Source organism: Denticeps clupeoides, chromosome 8 (assembly GCF_900700375.1).
Source record: "Denticeps clupeoides chromosome 8, fDenClu1.1, whole genome shotgun sequence".
NCBI lineage: Eukaryota > Metazoa > Chordata > Actinopteri > Clupeiformes > Denticipitidae > Denticeps > Denticeps clupeoides.
Window position 1 is genome coordinate 8825037 of NC_041714.1, and position 19712 is coordinate 8844748.

Here is a 19712-nt window from a genome sequence, read left to right on the forward strand (position 1 = left end):
TCGGTTTCACTTTTGCAAATCAAGCCTTTTAGGTCTTCTTTTGACCTTTGCACACATTCATTGTTCTGCTCTAAAACAATACCAGTATCTGATCATTGTGAGGGAAGTATGGTGTGTGGTAGAGGAAGTGCTGAAAATTCGATCAATAAATCGAAAGCAACAGAAAACTATAGTAGACAAATTGTTTATTGCAATATGCAACAAGACAAGTGTTAGAGGCTTGTTGTAAAATTTGCTTTCACTCTCAGGATCCCTCCCAGGAGTCAGATAAGAGAGGTACCAGCTAAGGGAGGTCTCAAGGACATTGTCACCTCTATGTACGTGTGTTTGTGATTAGGCATACAACAATGGTCAATTCATAATACATTTCTATAATTTCAGTTTACGAATAAGTGTAACATCAAAATATAACATTATGTATGGTGCTATGAGGTTACATATGTCTCCAACAAATATCTTACTTATCTGTGCTCCTTCACGCATACAAAATGTTAGACCCATAGTAAAACCTAAGTTTAAGTGTGTGAGTTCAGTGAAAGTAATCACACATAATTCATTTCCTGGTTGCTGATGCCCAACCAGTATCTTTCGAGTTGGCAAAGGCCGTAAACAGTCTACAATTAAGCATTGTCTGCCAAGCGGTGACAGTCGGGCCTTCTTCGGGGGATTCCGAACCTCCCCATAATTTATTTGACCTCGATGGGCCTTGCTAGTCTTATCTCGTTTCTTCCCATACCTCCCAAACCTTTGTTGGCTTTTGACCTTTAGGGAGTTTCCTGCAGGTGTGCATGTGAGTGTCTCATTAAAAGGGCATAAAAAGTTCTGTGTGAAGGGTAATACTTTGCACAGGCTGCAAAATGCCCACAAACATACAATCTGGATAAAAAAAATATACTGTAAATTTGCCCCATCTCTGTCAAAAAGACATACTTCCCTTGCTTAGAGATGATGGTTGCTCCGCTGGCAGTAGCTGCATTTACATAAGAGACATAGAGGTAAGAGAGAAGGAATGGCAGCAGTCTCAAGATGTCAGGCAAGATGTTCTGGAACCCTCTGCTGGTGATCAAGCAGCAAAGTCCACTCAGTGTGTCCACAGCCACATCAGAACTGTCATGTTTAAAACTTGTTTAAGCAGGTATTCAAATGAAGCCAAAGCTAATAAAAAAATCTTTATTTGGTCCAACAGAACCTGAGATTGCAAATGTAACATACAGAGATTTTTGTACATATTTATAGATTTTTCATGTTGCAAAATCAGTTTGGATCAGTAAAATATTCTTTACACCACATTCCTGCCCACCGTTCGCCCTGCAACATGCCCCTCTGTCATTTGCTTATCAGATTTTCTGTACCAGTTAAACTATAGACTGTTAATGATGGCATCACATCTGTACAATTTACAAAACACCAGGCTGACCATGTGATCCTGTGTGTGTATGTACTGGTGTAGAGGCCTACTGTATGCTATATGTATTCTTTACAGCACACAAGAAGTAGTGGTTTCCTTAAAAAAAAAAAACATTAAAACTTCATCAGATCAGAGAACACAAGGGGTGGAACAACAGACACAACCCAAACACAACAAAAATATATATGACTACTATGATAAACAAGCATTCAGCATTGAAACTCAGTGCACAACCCATCCAACCCATTTATCCATTCATTCACTCATCATTTCATCATTCATTTATCCATCTACCCCATAAGGAGAGGACTGCAGATTCTCTTGTGCTTTTCTTTACATGTATACATTAATAAATAAACCTAAAAAGGTATGAAATATCTCCCCTGCACTGTGATCTCATATGAGTCCATCTCCTGTAGCAGATCAAGGCTCTACTAAATGCTAAAAAATTTAAAACCAACCCAAGGACAAAAAAAAAAAAAAAAAAAAAAAAGTATTCAAGTTTGTTCCCCAGTGTTGCACATATTCCCCCATTACCACGTGCTCTCACGGAGATTCAGAGAATCAGAGATGGAGCAGAAGAGACACAGCTCAGCTGCTACCTCGATACATGACATGTAGAGAGATGCACTGATGATTTGGCTCAACAAAGTACCGTAAAAATGACAGGAAGGTCCATGGTCAGGTAACTAGACAAGATTGGCTCAGTAGTTTTAGCACTCTCTTCCTGACCTGAACCCTTTACGTCTGAGAGTGTGTGTGTGTTGTGTGTAAAAGGAGTCACTGCATGGCACAGTTGTGTAATATTTTGGCAGGATTAACTGTTTAGCATTAAATGCCAATAATAAACACCAGCCGTGTGTGTGTGCGTAAGTGTGTCTGTATGTGTGTGTGTCTGTGTGTGTGTGTCAGAGCGGCCGTGGCCGATGCAGTCCATCTGTGTCTGATGTGAGCTGAGGCGAGTGTGTTGCTTTGCTGGGCGTCCAGTCACCCAGAGACGCCTGCGCTGCTTTTCGATGAGCCAGTCTGTGTGTGATTGAGAATCCAGCATTACCCTCCAGCTGTGAGAGAACCACCAGCACCTGCCTGCAGACACACATACACACAAAAATTTAGACATTCAATTGCCTTTATCATCCAGTTATGGGTTAAATCAAGGAAATGACATTGTAAATAAAAACACGGTCAAAACAGGAAGCAACATCTGCAACCTGCCTGACCAGCAACTGTGAAATATAAAAACAGTCAACAATATTTAGAGCCAAACTGCAGTGTAACCATCCAGACAACATCCAAAACATGCTCTGAATACAGACAAACCCCATATTTACCAGAGGACTCTTCCCCATCCGAGCAGAAGGGGGGGCTTTAACAGTTTTAACACAGAACTTGCATGGTTAAAATTTCTGTGAATAAAACCCAGTTTACCGTAATTACAACAAACAAAGCAGATCCCTTCACTCTGAACTCCAGTAATCACTCAGGAAGTGACAATGATGCCGTTCAAAATGAAGTTCATCTGAACCAAAACATCAGATGAACAAGGATGTCTGCACAGTGCTGGCAACACATAACTATGACTTCACATTAATGAGCACATCAGCTAACAAACGCACCATTTACAAAACCATCTGCACAGTGACAGTGTTTCTTCCACAGGGTCATAATGCTGAACTAAATGACCCTTTTGCACATTATTTATACAGCACACAAGTACACTTGTAAAATGTTATTATGTAAATATACAGTACAGGCCAAAAGTTTGGACACGCCTTCTCATTCAATGTGTTTTCTTTATTTTCATGTACTTAACAAAAAGTGGAGGAGACCTGGCCTCCACAGTCACCGGACCTGAACCCAGTCGAGATGGTTTGGGGTGAGCTGGACCGCAGAGTGAAGGCAAAGGGGCCAACAAGTGCTAAACACCTCTGGGAACTCCTTCAAGACTGTTGGAAAAGCATTTCAGGTGACGACCTCTTGAAGCTCATCGAGAGAATGCCAAAAGTGTGCAAAGCAGTAATCAGAGCAAAGAAACTAGAATATAAAACATGTTTTCAGTTATTTCACCTTTTTTTGTTAAGTACATAACTCCACATGTGAACATTCATAGTTTTGATACCTTCAGTGAGAATCTACCAATGTAAATGGTCATGACACATTGAATGAGAAGGTGTGTCCAAACTTTTGGCCTGTACTGTATATACACACACCCATATATTTTCACAGCTGTTTTGAGAGGATTATTGATTAACGTTTTTAAATGTGTGCAAGTGATTACCTGTGGAGGGGTGGGACACTGTCAATGGTCTTGAGGCTACCGCGTGTGGAGACCACATTAAAGCTATCAGTGCAGTCACATGACACATGGAGGTAGTACTTTGGGTGACGGTTCTCCACGACAACTATAAGCCCCGCCCACCCGTGAGTCAGGTAGTAACAGGTCATCCCCTCTCGACCCTAGTAATGGAAGAAAGGGACAAACGTAAAAACTCAATTTAAAGCTCAGAAGATACTAAAGAGACAGAGGGTGTAAGGTTGTGCAAAATGGCATAAAATGTATATATACAGTACATTTAGTGGTACATATATATATAATTTGTGCAAAGGCACTGCAGCAGGCAATTAATATAGCATAACCATATTCCACATAAAACAATATCTGGGCAATTCTACTGAAGGTGGACTTCCTGTCACACCCATAAGGCCAGTGAAATACCAGGTATTTATATGCTGCGAGTGATTATATAAAATATTAGGATTTTCTGTGTTCAGCTGTAGAGTCTGCATTAAAATATCATAAGAAAATATTTAAATATCTATGCTTGTTCAAATTTTATCATGCAGTCCTCCAGGATTCAAAGATTTTATTTTGTGTTTTTTTAAAAACATAATTACTTGCACAGGGCACCAAACAGGCTAGGACATTTCCATGCAAGCTGTCAGTACCTAGTCGGTAACAGCCATCATGTTACGGCCTAAACAAACCGTAACCATTGCGTGCATGCATTCTTGGGACCAATCAGGCAAGTGGTATGGATGGGGGGGGAGAGGGCACTGACGTGCAGTGACTGGAGGATCACTGACAGACTGAAGGCTTGTTTTATTCACTGGGTCTTCAGTATTTTTAAGACCTTCAAACTCGGAACACTGTGGTAGAGGAATTGTTTCCAATCAACAACTTGCTCATCCAGTGCAAAGGCAATGGAAGTGCAGAACGAACACATTCCTACTAAATGTCAGTCTCTGAATAAAAAAAATCCTGAAACCAATCACCTCATGTCTTTCTCCCTTGTTCTCAGTCAGCAGTATGATCGCGTCTGCGAGGGTGGTGCCGCTGGCCTCTACCTGCTCCACCATCACCTGCCGAGAGCTGTAGATGGCTAAAATGAACCCGGGGAAGTCTTGACTAGGCCGTCGCCCACTTGTTGGACTGGACACTAAAAACACACACACACAAATGCACAGATGCATTCAGAGAGATAGGTGATTGTTTCATGTCACTTGTCTGTGTGACTGCGCTTTTACTGTGCTTCACTTCAGCCTCCCCCACCCCAACTGGGAACAGCCTAGTGTTGAGAACAGTTAACTCTGCACTTATTTGCACTTGGACACTGCACGTTTGTGATAAAAATCTGAAAACTGAATCTCTTCCGGTTGGCTGTAACACTAACCCCAGATGTGGCTGATATCAGGTGCAATCAGGAAGGCGGTTTAGTGATGCTGTAAGAACACTGTTCAGGACAACGACACAAATTCACAAGACCCCTTACATCATCCATTTAAACATTTTCATTCTGGAATTAGTTGGCTGATGCATTGTTTGGTTAACATTTCATTGATTTAGTCCATACCTGTCAAAATCTGGGTTGAGTTGGAAATTCAGGCAAAACTTTTTGGTCAATTTTAGTCATAAGCTTCATGTTGGAAGGGTCAGGAAGGGTAAAATAAATAAATAAAGTGTGTGTACACACCCGGTGTAGACGGGCTGCTCAAGTTCATCTGCCAGTGGTTGAAGGCACAGCAAACAACAGCATATTCTCCCGGCTCCAGCATCACATCACAGCCCACAAACTTCTTGACAGCCCGTTTGCTGTGGGTCATGAGTCTTCCCAGCACAAGCCGGTTCCCACTGCCGAACGATGCACGGAAAACCATGATGCACAAGTCCAGCAGGTGGCTGTCCGCTGTGTCCGAGCGCCTGCGTGAGACAGAAAGAGGAGCAAGTGCACACACTCTAAGTGATTTATATTGTGGTAAATTGTTGTAGGTAATTTATATTGTGGTGTGTATACAGTGTGTGTGTGTGTGTGTGTGTGTGTGTGTGGGCGTGTGTGGGCGTGTGTTCATGCGTGCATGTACCGGCTGCCTTCCTGGAACAAGGCGAACTCCAGTGCAGTCCTTTCTAGCACGGTCAAGGCTGTGACTGTAACCGGACCACTGGCTCTGCTCGGAAAGCAGCCCTGCAGTCGTACTTCCTGCCAATCAGCATGGATCTTACAGATATCCACAGAGTCAAAGTACCTACACACACACACACACACACACACACACACACACACACACAAACAGCATAAATATTAGATACACAGAGGTGTTGACAGACTTATTAAATGAACAAAACACACACAAATTTATTAATGACAGGATTGGACAATCGCTACACACAGCAGTGTCTAATTGTACTCTAAATGCACACATACAGACGCACACAGACTTTTTGTCTGGGAGAGTTGTTGATGAATAAACCATGAGCCTGGTAAGGAGTGTCAGTCTATATTACAGGCAACACTGTCTGCTTGTGTGGGTATGTGTCTAACTGTCTGACGCTCCACACACACACACACACACACACACACACACACACACACACACACAAACTAGATTAGTTCATTAACAACACACAGCCCTGTATGAGGCTGAAATAGAATCAAGAGAATGCAGTGATTGTATTTTGGTTTAATTATGGGGTTACAATTTTCTTAGCATGATACACCCTGCATATAAGGACTGACGATATGCAAGCTGGCCGAAAGAAAGTCACTTCTGGGAAAAACTGGGATAGCTACTCAGAGCCCATGGATAATTCACGGCCAATCTGTGTTATTTGACTATGAACACTTCTCCATGTGTTTTATGATATCCTTTTGTTTCTGTACAGAGCTGTACCATTTGTAGTTTATCTTATATTTATATAAAAAGTTTATTCTTGGGAGGACCAGCACACTGGGACCCAAACAATGAGTGGGCATGGGAAAACATACAGCTGAACTCATTTTTAGCCACACCTCAATTGCACTATGGACGTTTATCAGCTGAGTCAGTAGTAGTAATATTAAGTAGTAATATTAAAGATTATTCTAGGGATACTGTAAGCCATTGATAACACAGGTGTTTTATGGGAGAAAAGAGCATTAACCTAAGGCTAGCAAACCAGCCCTGGGCATAGTGGGCCCACTGCTTAGCTGGAGTAATACCTGATGAATTATAAGGTTGATATAGGTTTCATACTTGATGAAATCTCCGTACTCCATCCAGAACACACCCTCACTGCTCCCGTGGGCCATGAGCTCATGTCGGAGGTGCTGCGGCCAATCAGACCACTCGTCGGACCAGCTGCCATTCCAGGAGAAACGTCCCCATGGGTTCCTGAGTCGCAATAACCTGAGCACACATACATAAAACAAGTGAAGCAAATATTAGAGTTTTTAGCCAACAACATTGCACACAAGTCAAGCCCTACCGCTCACCTGTAGCCATGCACATCTCGAACATCCAGTATCGAGTAGGCGTGTCGTGGGCGGAGTCCAAGTGATTCATACACAACATCATCCACTTTCATGTTCCCCCCTCCACAAGAGGCACCCATAAGGAACCTGCAGAGAATGATTGAGGTAGACAAACTTTTCAGCTGTGCCTGAACTGATGGATCAGATGGATGAGTGACAGGCCCTCCAACTCACCCTGCCTCTTTGGAGCTCAGCATCTTGGCCCAAATGAGGTCATTGTCAATGGGCTCCTCCCTGGGGTTTGTGGAGCTGACCTGAAGCATGAGAGACTCACATGGCGCACCAGTTAGCGTGGCCAGACCCTCAATGGCCCGTCCTGCCTGCAAAGCAAAGTAGGAACCGTGCAGCTTGGCCAGAGCCTTCTCTATCAGAGCAACCCACAGCTGCCTTCTCTGTGCCTGTGGGAGAAGGATAGAATTATTAACCCTAAAACACGAAGAAACATCCAAAAACAAAACCCTGACCACACCTGAACAGCAGCAGTGTCAGAGACCTGGTCAATATTTAAGCCCAGGTTACAGATACATCTATTCAGTAAAGTACTCTGCTAAACTCCCTTTTCTCCCTATTAGGCTACCACACAAAGAAATAAAAATAAAGTCATTTTAATGTTTGTAAGTCAAACTGTACTGTAAGTAAAAAAAAAAAGTGAAAGTGAAAAGTAAATTGATTGTCATTGGGAAGCACAGCACACAGTGACCCAACGAAATGTGTCCTCTGCTTTTAACCATCTCCCTTGGTGAGCAGTGGGCAGCCATGACAGGCGCCCAGGGAGCAGTGTGTGGAGACGGTGCTTTGCTCAGTGGCACCTCAGCGGTTCAGTTTTCGAACCCGTATACCTTCCAATGATGTGTCCGTTTCCTTACCCACTACGCCACCTCTGCCCTGTGTGATTTAGCCGGGGGAGGGGCTACCCAATACAATGCCTGTTGAAAATTATTGTACTCTGCTGACTATTCACATGAACAGGCAGATACAAAACTGCCATTTAGATATTGATACCAGTGCTAATTTAGATCAAAATTGATTCAAAAATTAGAAACAGTCATTAGAAAAAAGCAGAAATATATATATTTTATTTTTTATGTTATGTCTACTATTTATTTCTCACTTAACAGTCATAATTGTGACCATGCTGCACTTTTTATTTGTGGAAGTATGATTTTGCAGATTTGCAGTGCCAGTGGTTTAAAGCAGCAGTGATTAAAACAGACAAAGGGGAGGTGATATGTCCCACTTTACATCATTACAGAAGTGAAAGAACACACGCACACACAGACCTGTGAGAAGAGCAGGTAACCATACTCATCGCAGGGCAGCATGTCGTCCACAAGCACAGTGGTCCAGGTGCCATCTTTACACAGACGGACCTGGTACGCACCCTCCAGACAGATAGTACGTGTGATCATCACTCGCTCCACCAGCTCTGGCCGCTCCGCTAAAACTGCCAATGCACTCAGAAACCTGCACAAGAGAACAGAGGGCAAATGATGACTGCAAACAAAGAGCTCAGTGAGCATCTGAAGTGTGCAATGACTGAAAGACACACCCACCAGCAGTTTCCCAGAAGTCCTTGGAGGATGTCAGAAGGGCGGGGTGTCCGAAACACACTCCACTTGACACCACGTTCTTTAAAGTTGTTGCAGTTAATCTCATGTGGGCGGAGCCATTTTTTGATTCGCTGTTGGACACTGTCACCCTCCGGGAAGCCAACAGATCGTGGACCAGGGGGGAAACTGTCATCAACAAAATTCACAGCATTCTGCAAGACACAATATAACACTGATACAGTTAACTGGTGTCCGATTTCATTCATTCCAACTAAAACACAAATTAACCCCTGAGGTACCAATTTTGTCAGGATTCATGACTTCGCTTTGCATGAACCATAAAAGCCACATCTTATGCAGCTCAAACACTGCTTCAGTGGCCGTCCTGAACCCAGTTTCCTTTCACAGACAGAACAGGGACATTTCCTGTTTTAGCACGCACACACACACACACACACACACACACCCACACTCTCTCAAGGATAGCAGATGTTTGTTCTCTACCAGACTCACTCAAATCAGCACTCTAGATGTTGAGCTGAGCTAAGCAGTGTGTGTGTGTGTGTCCAGTTCAGTCCCAGCTCTCTCCATTCTGCTTTTGAAGAACATGTCTCAGTATAGAACTCATTTACAATACAAATAATAAAAAAAAGGCAGAAGTTAAATGGTGTCTAAGATCCGTGTGGTGAATGTGTATGTGTGAGGGAGATGATGTCTGCTTTGGGGAGCTGTATAATTGCTGCTATGGCCATTTCTAAAAATAAGTTCACCTTAGCGCAACACACAGGAGAGAAGAAGGGGAGGTGGGGACAAAACCTAGAAAAGCAGAGAACAGCGGAGGATGGTGCGATGAGAGGAAAACACACACACACACACATACTAATAATGTCAGCAAGCCCCCAGATACATTTAATGGCTTCACTCTTTTCAGCCTTTTTTTCCCCAAATTCATTAAAGACTAATTGGATTTTCTTTATTAAATATCACAAGTTCATTCTACAGACTCATTAGACATGTGTTACTGAACAGCCATAGTCCTTGTTAGAGGAGCGTTATTGGGGTTGCTCAACACTAAACCCAACCAAACATCTCTCATGATCATTCTGAAAATCTTGGATAGTAACACAACAAAGTATTTCCTCCGTTGGAACAAGCTGACCTTGAAGTAAGATCGCTTTATCTCTACAGCATATCTTGTGCATGATAAAAGGCAATAAACACCGAAATTAATGTAAAGGTTTACGGGATTACTTCACTGAGTGGAACTTAAACTTCAGCACCATTTACAGATGAATCAATGCACAATCTAAAAATGGCTTTGGACCAGGTGAGACCTGGACCGTCTTTTAAGGCAGCAGTCATGACCTGCAGCAACATTTTACTGCATGGTTGTCCCGTTATTGGCCACTAAAATAGTCAAAGACAGTGTCTCACTATACCTTCCTTCCCGTAGTGTTGTAGTTCTCAAGACTGGTATAATTTGTGGTCACTGTGGTATGTTGGCCTCAGCACTATATGGCCTCTGTGGTATTAGACCTATGCTATTTGGTCTTTTTAATAATTGTAATAATTAAAAATCATTTTAAATATCTTCTGCGCATATTTTTCCCCAGTTCATGATACTTTAGGGGCTCAGTACACTACCCTTTGTTAAGTCTGTATATCAGTGAACCAGCACTATCTTACTAATGTTAATTTGACTAATTTGTTAGAAAAAAAAATGTGCAGGGACCATTGCATATCCATATTCATAGATGACCTGAAACCTCTGTCCTTGGTAAAAGAGACTTAATATGAATATCTTTCTGATACATCCCATCTCTATCCCTTGATAAAATGGCTTTAGGAAAGGATTGGTGAGAATATTATTTTGCACCAGGCCTCGTAACTATGACAAATCTGGGAGATTTTAAATGAGAGAAATCTAGAAAATATGATTGAAAAGATAACATGAATTAGATTTGACAAGCAATTTACAGCAAAACCTTTTTTCTCTACAGTTGATCTGAGTACTGTGATGTCGATTCTAACCCTAGTCTGTTTTTGGTCTTGGACTAGAACAATATCTCCCCCAAACCATTTCAGCATACCGAAAAAGTTCTAGGGTTTAGCAGTTTGCCACAGAGACATTTCAGAGTTGTGATTATGGGGAAATAATCAACACTCAGGGTGGTTGCAGCCTCGTGTGTAACACACTTACTATGAACTAGAAGACCACAAAGTCACAGGTTCAAACCGGAGCAAGACACAACTGTGAATTGCTCCTGGGGACGCAATTCACCACTGATTAGAAGTCGCTCTGGGTAATGAATGTAAATAAATATAAATCCTTATACATTTACATTTATCAGACGCCCTTATCCAGAGAGACTTACAATCAGTAGTTACAGGGACAGTCCCCCTGGAGCAACTAAGGGTTAAGTGTCTTGCTCAGGGACACAATGATAGTAAGTGGGATTCGAACCCGGGTCTTCTGGTTCATAGGCGAGTGTGTAACCCACTAGGCTACTACCACCCCTTATAATCTCACACGCACACAGACACACCCACCTCTCGGCAGAAAGTGACAATGTTCTCCCACAGCTCCTTGGCCTCGCCTTCATCTGTACGCCTGCGGGCTTCCACGTGTACGCTCTCGCGCCTCTTCAGCGGCTTGCCTACTTTGCGCATGGTCAGGTACTGCTGGGGCGTGTGGCAGGCTGCACAGTGCTTTGCTTTGATGTCATTCAGGAGCGTGCACGCAGGACACGCCCACTGGCTAGCAGCAAGCCCTGTTGCGACCCCCAGAGCCAGAGAGGGCGAGGACGACGAGGAGGTGATGGAAGGGTAGACTCGTGCCGTCTTGCGTGTGACCGCAGTTGCGGCGGTGTTGCTGGGAGCTTTGGCTGCGCAGACGCATGTTCCGGGGACGCCACAGTGCAGGCAGGAGCGCTGCGGAGGCTCAGTGAAGCCGTGCAGCTTGGAGCAGCCGCAGGCCGAGCAGTGGGGTGCGGCCGTGGGGTTTCGCAAGGTGCACTTTGAACACGACCAAGAGCTGAAGTCTGGACTGGACGGAGAGGCTGGCGTAAAGCGGACGGACTCTCCCACGAGGTTGATTATGTCGCCCGACGGCAACGCCCCCCGCGCCACGCCGTGACAGGTTTCACAGCGGCCCCCGGATGCCCCTGAACAGCCTGGACACTTCCAACAGGGAGGTGAAGTGACGGGTGGCGTGTGAATATGTGCTGGAGGCTCCTCCTCCTCCAGTACACTAAGGCGTTTGATAGGAAAGGATTCTACAGGGGTCGGGCTAACGTGTGTGAGGGGGTGTTTGGGGTCAGAACTGGGGAGTCGACTAGGAGGTGGTACTTCTCGTCGGCTTCTTGGTACGGGGTTATTCTGCAATGAGGTGGGAGTGGTAGCAGAATGGGGTGTGGCCACAGACTCTGGTATGGCTATGGGTGTGTCCTCTGTGAGGTCAATGAGAGGCGGAGCTGTCGCCCCTGTAGTGGGAAAGCCCAACACCGGTGTGCGCACCTCAGGGACAACAAGAGCTTCAGGGGGGATTTTGGGCAGGGACAGCTTTCGTGGACCCCCGCAGGCAGAACAGGACATCGCCACCGGTGTGTTATGCAAAGTACAGCGAGGACATGCCCATCCCATTGGCCCCTCACTTTCAGATATGTCCCCATTAGGCTCCACAAGTCGCAGCTCCTCACTGGTTGTCTGTCCACGTGGCTCTGGGCTGGGGGAGGTGTCCAGGGGAAGGGGCGGAACGCGCACAGCCGGCATTGGACCATTGGGGGTCGTCAGAGCCGCCCCACAAAACGAACAGGGCCCTGAGACGTGGGGGTTTGTGTGTGCACAGCGTGGACATGGCAGGCGCTGTTCTTCCGAGCTCAGCCGCAGGATGTGGTTCAGGTCTGGCTTCTGCCGTGGCGCCTCACAGATGGAGCAACGGGGAGAACCGCCCGGGTTCAGGAACGTACAGCGACCGCATGACCACTCTCCACCACGCACCACAGCTGCCATTGAACCAGGAGAGTGAGAATGACTAGAAAGAGAACGAGAAAGAAATTAGCCCCAACAAGACAAATGGCTATTATGAACACACACAAAGGTCTGACAACATGGCATCACTTCCCTCAGAAATCAGGGCTGCGAATAGCTTAAATTAGAACACACACACACACACACACACACACTTTCTCTCTCTAATGTCTTCCCAGGTTTAGGGTTAGCACAGCAGATGAAACTGTGAGAGTGAGCGCAGATGTGAATTATAGGCAGGTAGACAGGCTGACCATTGCTGCAAAATATCCAACATACACTGGCTGGATAGAGTACGGTTGAAAGACACACACACACACACACACACGGCTGCAAACTTCACTACACCCCATACCCACCTGGTGGTCAAAGGTGGTGCTGCAACCACTTCTAGCATTAGCACGCTAAGTACCTTTCAATGGTTCAGTCTGCTGAAACAGCCTACGTACAGATAGCATTAACAGCAAACATAAGCCGGTTTGATCAGCCAATAAAGTTCCTTATTCTTATTATTAGTCACATACATTTACATTAGTGGTTTCTCTAAAGTGTGTGGATATTGCCATTGTTTACAAAAGGAGTTTGCAATACATTTCTCTTCAAAGCCAATGCGCTTTTTGCTAATTTAGTGTTATATGTGCTGATTTCTAGGTCATGCAAGGTGTCTCATAACAAAATTCTACAGAAATCCATCACAGCACTACCTGCTAGCCAATTATTGTGTTAAAAAACCTATTAAAACTTGATATAATTACCCTGCCAAAGTTATTAATATGGTGTTGGTCATTGCTAGGTACAGTTAGGTTCATAAGTTTGGTGGATAAAGAGAACACCTGCCATGGTAGGTCTGTTCAAAAGCATTTTGAGGTGGTACTGATGTGAAAGCTGCGTTAAAGAGGCGGGCGGAGCTATGAGCCTGTGATTTACTTTAGTTGAGGCTGGGCACCACTTGCATTTCACTTTTGAACAGAACAGTTAGGAACGCGTGACCTCTATATTGCATTCGACCGGGCATAGTGAGGTTGATAAACTGCTTAACGGGCTCTGGTCCTGCGGCGATGCCCACTGTTTCAGGACTGCAGAAAACATGATCTCCTCAGCGAGCACCAGAGCCTGGAAAACTAAGAGCCAATGGGAAAGAGTCCTCCTCACGAGTGGTCCCAATTTCTAAATGAAACTTCCTTCTTTTTCCCTCCATAACGGACAGTTACCAGCATTGTGAAGGACTCTACGCACCCCTCACCTAAATAAAAAGTACAGAAGGATTCAGCAATCACTGTGCAACAGCTTCATCCCACAGGTCGTCAGACACCCGAACACTCAGGGACTTTCTACTCTGAAAGGACAAACACACACTCTACCTCCTATGGTCAGAACATATCTCTATTACATTTCATGCATATTTGTCACTCTGCAACCTCATTACTCATTTCACAGTTTTTTAGCACTGTGTCTTGTTTGTCGTCTACATGTTCTGTTTGATGTTACTCTTGTTGTTCTTTCACTGCCTGTGTACCATGTTTTTACACTTCATGTAGCCCAATTGGTCTATGTCACACATGTGCACTTTATGTTGGTCTTTAACCCTTTAAAAATATTACATTTAACAGGTTGTGGAGAAACGTTGTTTGACTTCACTATGTACTGTATAACATACACAGTGGGTTGCAAAAGTATTCGGCCCCCCATGAACTTTTACACATTGTCACATTGCAGCCACAAACATGAATCTATTTTAATGGAATTCCATGTGGAAGACCAATACAAAATGGTATACACTCGAGAAGGGGAATAAAAATCATACATTTTTTGACTTAAAAGTGGGGTGTGCTTTTTCATTCAGCCCCCTTTGGTTTGAGTGCAGTCACTTGCCCATAGACATTGCCTGATGAGTGCTAATGACTAAATAGAGTGCACCAGTGTGTAATCTAATTCAGCAAGTCACATGATGTTTTTAAAATATAAGGGTTAAGGTCTCGTGCACCTGTGCGGACACCTTGACTTGCTACAATGAGCAGAAAAATGGCCTGTGTTCGGTGTGCCTTCACGTGATTCCACAAAATATGGAATCAGTAGAAAAATATGGAATCAGTTTTGTGCCAAATTTTTTAAACAATGGGGCTTCACCTCATTGTCCAGCAGGTATTGGATTGACCGCTCCAATCCCCGAAACCTTATCACTGCGAGATATGTGGGCTTCAAGAACACGCAGAGCAGCATCAGCTATCACACATGGACCACATTATAATCAGCGTATTCAATCAATGCTTACAATTGGTAAATCGTGCAGTTCATCGCCTGCACAAATCTCATTCAATATATGATAAGCTGCTGTGGACACAGCGATACGGTTCAGAGTTGTGATGGGAAGTTCGGCTCTTTTCAGAGTGCCTCATATTTTAGCCTTGTTTGGCAAATATGATTTATCAACACACAACGCATTCGTATTTGACAAGTAAGGCAAAAATATGAGACTACGAATGCCACAAGAGCCGAACCTCACATCACTAGTTCCGGGGAAGGGAGTGGTCACTCAAATGTGGTCATCTGTGTGCCGCGGGGTTCAGTGCAAAAAGTATGGATGTTTTTCTAAACTTCCAGTAGGACGATAACGTTGTGCACTGCATTGATGCAATGTTGTCCACGTCTGCATTGCAACGCATTGATTATACGATTCATTTCAACGCCCCTAGTGTGCTCTGTGTTTTGGCCCAAAAAGAATGTCTCGTCGTGCAAGCAGGTGTGATTTTGCGCAGGTGAAGCGACTGTAATTTTCATGAGGAGCAGATATTTCTGCGGTTATGTTCATTTCAATCCATGAAATAATGTTAATAGTGCACATAGTAATATTGCTAAAATCACCGTACCCATCCGTCGTAGGGACGCCTGAGTGGGTGATTACAGCAGCCAGTGTTCTGTGTCTACCATCTGTCTCTCTGAGAGACACACAGACACACACACACACACACACACACACACAGAGCTCGGCTCTGAAAGGGATTACCAACTGGCTGCAGCCACATTCATTCTGAGAACATTCCAAGGGTAATTACCTGGAAGTCTCCTGTAACTCAACAACCTCTGACGTTCCTGACTACCAGTGAATTTTCAGTATATTGCTGTAGGGTGGGGTAACCAGCACGGTGACAAAAGGAATCAAGTTTCAACATCATGAATAGGACAAAAAAGCTGAGAGGTTTAATTATGATCCGCTCAGCATTTGCTCATTTAGTTTAAGGTCAGGTTATAATGAAAAAAAGGAAAACACACACACACACACACACACACACACACACACTAAAAAAGCTGTACCAAAATGTACTCAAAGCTGTGAAATTAGTTAGTTAGCAAAATGAAATGTCACCTCACCTGACCTCATGCACTTTCCATAACCCGAAGGGCTCTGGAGAGCCCGGAGCAAACCCATGCAAAACACACACAAAGCCAAGACTATGATTTGAAACCCCATCCTCGGATGTGCGGGTCTGCGGCACTACCCGGCGTGCCATCTCAGATGGCCCGATCACGGTATTCAGCAGTAGCTGGTCTCGTGATGCTGTGATCATTTAAAATGTAAAGATGCGGTGTGGTAATTAAAGAGATTGCATGTTAGATATTACTTTTCGTTTACATACATTTACACTACACACTGCAAGTTGAGGTACACGTCAGCATCCAACTGTAACTGCGGATTAATGCACGCGCAAAATTCAAAAGCATGAATGGAGCTAATACTATTCATGTTGTGGCAATCACACACAACTCTATTGAGAAATGTATTTACTGGTATTTATCACTAAAGTTTTATTGCTGCATACAAATGTCACATCAAACGTATCTTCATGATTAACAGATAAGTTACCTTTATCATGGAGACTAAGAGACTAACTACGCAGGAATATGCCCATGTCCAATCAGAGCCTGCCTATATTGGAGCACCAGGGAGAAGGAAAAACCTGACCCGGATTCAAGGTTTTATGGTCCCCAAAACCTGCGTTGGAATATTTTACCTTTCCTGAATCTTTACTCTGTGAGCTGGTTACAGGCTTACCCCAGTTGTGAAACGTACTGGAACTTTCCGTCATACGGTTCCTGCAGTACGAGACGTATTTCTAACGACTTGAATCTCAGGAGCCACGTGCGGCACAGAGTAACATGACCTCCTTCCCTCCTCCAGTTGGCGCAAGCAGCTGTGCGTGATGGACGGAGGCGGCGAAGGCCTGAACCCGCTGCCTCATGCTAAAATATGAAAAGTTCACAAAGCTACCGTCTGCCTGCTAATAACGGCCCCCGTTTACATTTACAGCGTTTACCAGACGCCCTTATCCAGAGCGACTTACAATCAGTAGTTACAGGGACAGTCCCCCCCTGGAGACACTCAGGGTTAAGGGTCTTGCTCAGGGACACAATGGTAGTAAGCGGGATTTGAACCTGGGTCTACTGGTTCACAGACGAGGGTCTTAACCCCCTAGGCTACTACCACAACTGTTAACAACCCGCCTCCACAATGTTGCAATCACAATTCTGCAAGGCTTGCAATTTCAATTTATAATACGTGCTTTTTTGGGGGGAAAAATACTCAGTCAATAAAAGAAAAAGTGTCCAACTGTGTGTGTGTAATAACACCATGAAACCACAATATTTTTGCTATGACAATCAATTGTGAAATGCATCATAGAGTCAGGTCCCGTACTGCTGACCTTGTATTTTCTTCTGGAAGAAATTCGTACATACATCCGTAATAAGAGCCAACCTTACACCACCACACCCGACCAATCACACATCGTTTCAGATTGTGTGTGTGTGTGTGTGTGTGTGTGTGAGCATTCACCTGCGCTCTCTGTGTGCTACAGGGTTTTGATGTTGCCGTGTGATGAAACTCGTTCCCCACACAGGACTGCTGTGGCTGTTTCTCATCCAGCCCACGGCAGGCGCCGCTTGGTACGGCGCCGTACGGAACCCGTGCTCGGACTCGGTCTCCGCGGTCAGCGAGGAGGCTGAACTCCCCATCACTCCCCGCAATGACAGTCGCCGGTCAAGCACACGGAACACACGGGCTCCTCCAACTGAAGAGCATACAAATCACATGTCTACGGAGTTCCGCTCGGGGAACAGACCGGCCGCTCTTGAAGTCCACTAAAGAGAACCAGTGGAACCATCTGAGGAAGACCTGCTGGTCTCAGCGAGGATGCCCGGGCCACGGTAGCGATTCTCTGCCGGCGTCGAAGGAATGGTCAGTCGCATGATCGCTACACGGAGTCCAGGCCTGGGTCCAGACGCGTCTTCATCACCCGTGCGCGGTCTGTCCCTCTCCGCCGGTCCCCGGCCTGCGTGGGCCTAACTGCGGTGCACGTCCGGGGGGAACCGCTGAAGCACCATGCCCGCGTCGCCGCGTTCGGCATGCGCCGAGACGGTCGAACGGGCGTCCTCGGAGGAGAGGGGCGGAGGTCGCGTGTAAACGGGACGTTCAAAAGCCGCCGGAGCGCAACAGACGCGTCCGGAACCTTGTCTGTCCTCCGCCTGTCCCGTTCTGTCGGCTCCCCCTCATCGTGCCGCGGAGCTCCGGTTAAAGCACGTCCACAGCCCGCCCGCCGCTGTCGTCGCCTCCGACGCGGGACCCGCGTCCCCCGTATGATGATCGGTGATAATCGCCACTCTTGTTGGTATCGCGGTCCTCGGTCCGCCGCGATTCCTGCCACGGCGGATTAAAGCGAGTCAGCAGCGCGCATGCGCCGTGGAGCCCCACACGAGACGCGTTTTCTGGCAATAAACACACCGGCAGGTCAGGCGAGTCCACGAACTTCACGATCGCACACGCCACACGCCGTGGAACGCGGGCTTTCAAAAGGACGCGGAGGTGGCGAGGAGCGACACGCACACACACGGACTGGTTCCCACTTGGTTTATTACTGCTTATTAATGTGCGTGAGAGAGCGCTGTATGGCGCTGACAGAGTAAAACGCGGAAGTGAATTGCCGTCCTGGGCGTGTTACCTACATCTTTATTCGGCGAACGACAAAACACGAAAGACACGAGGGCATACAAAAAAAGAAGAGTTAAAAACACACACACCGCACCTGTTACTCACACCACCCGGTCCCACGAGCAGCAGCAGGACGGATGACGAGCTTTTGTTCGCGTTCCTCAGATCACCACGTCACAAACGTGAGCCGTGAAGCGCACAATCTGCTTCAGAACGGCCGTCCAAGTTCTGAAAACCTCCCAGAACGCACACAGTGCAAAGAAAGTCCACTAGAAAATCCTCCGTCAACAGCTGAGAGCCGAATGAACGGGCCCGACGCGGCGTCGCGACGAAGTGAAAACTCGGGTCGAACAACGGGGCTCCCCGGCGCGGGTGTACGCACGCGTTCCCGGAAACTCACCCGAAAACCCAAACCGGCCGCGGTCCTCGGGCTCCGCGCAACTTTTCTTCCCAGCCGCCGTTTCACTCGTCCATGCTGCGGCGGCGGCGGCGGCGGCGCGTCTCCCTGCTACTTCCCTTTCTTCCGTCGGCTCATGTTGGGCTCCTCCACTCGGCGAGAAAGAACGCCGTCCGGCGCGGCCGCTACGTCGCTTAATCCCGCAACCTGCCTGCGGCCGGGGCCGAAAGCGGAAGAGGGGGGGAGCGCGCCGCGCGTGAATCGCGTCCAGGCGGCTTCCGAGCTGGATACGAGGCGCGTGCGTGAGACGCTCGTGCACGCGCGCCAGGTAAGCGGGGGGGTTTTCTGTCGGCACATTCGTCTGGGAGCCACGGTCGGAATCCCCGGTGCTTTTACGTGAAATTATAGATTGCTGCGCCACCAACGACGCGATTACGATATTGATCAAGTTGACAATTCATTGCAGAATTACAATGAACAATTATTAGTTTTTCTCTGGTCAACACGTTTCTATTTCTTGCAGTCACATAAAGCGAATAATATTACAGTACCAATAGCA

General features: G+C 45.9%; 1 protein-coding gene across 2 annotated transcripts; it reads right to left on the reverse strand.

Moving 5' to 3' along the window:
- Nucleotides 1-1156: 1156 nt before the first annotated feature.
- Nucleotides 1157-19461, reverse strand: capn15 (calpain 15). Of its 2 annotated transcripts, none has more exons than XM_028989948.1 (12): nucleotides 19157-19461; nucleotides 11295-12777; nucleotides 8748-8956; nucleotides 8475-8658; nucleotides 7369-7592; nucleotides 7156-7281; nucleotides 6917-7069; nucleotides 5768-5929; nucleotides 5380-5606; nucleotides 4682-4845; nucleotides 3687-3865; nucleotides 1157-2494 (listed from the first exon to the last, which is right to left on the reverse strand). In XM_028989948.1, the coding sequence occupies exons 2-12, from the start codon at nucleotides 12753-12755 to the stop codon at nucleotides 2317-2319; spliced, it is 3267 nt and encodes a 1088-aa protein (XP_028845781.1). In that variant the 5' UTR covers nucleotides 12756-12777; nucleotides 19157-19461; the 3' UTR covers nucleotides 1157-2316. The 2 variants fall into 2 exon arrangements, with proteins under 2 accessions (XP_028845781.1, XP_028845780.1); XM_028989947.1 differs by lacking the exon at nucleotides 19157-19461 and adding an exon at nucleotides 17605-19074.
- Between the last annotated feature and the right edge of the window lie 251 nt (nucleotides 19462-19712).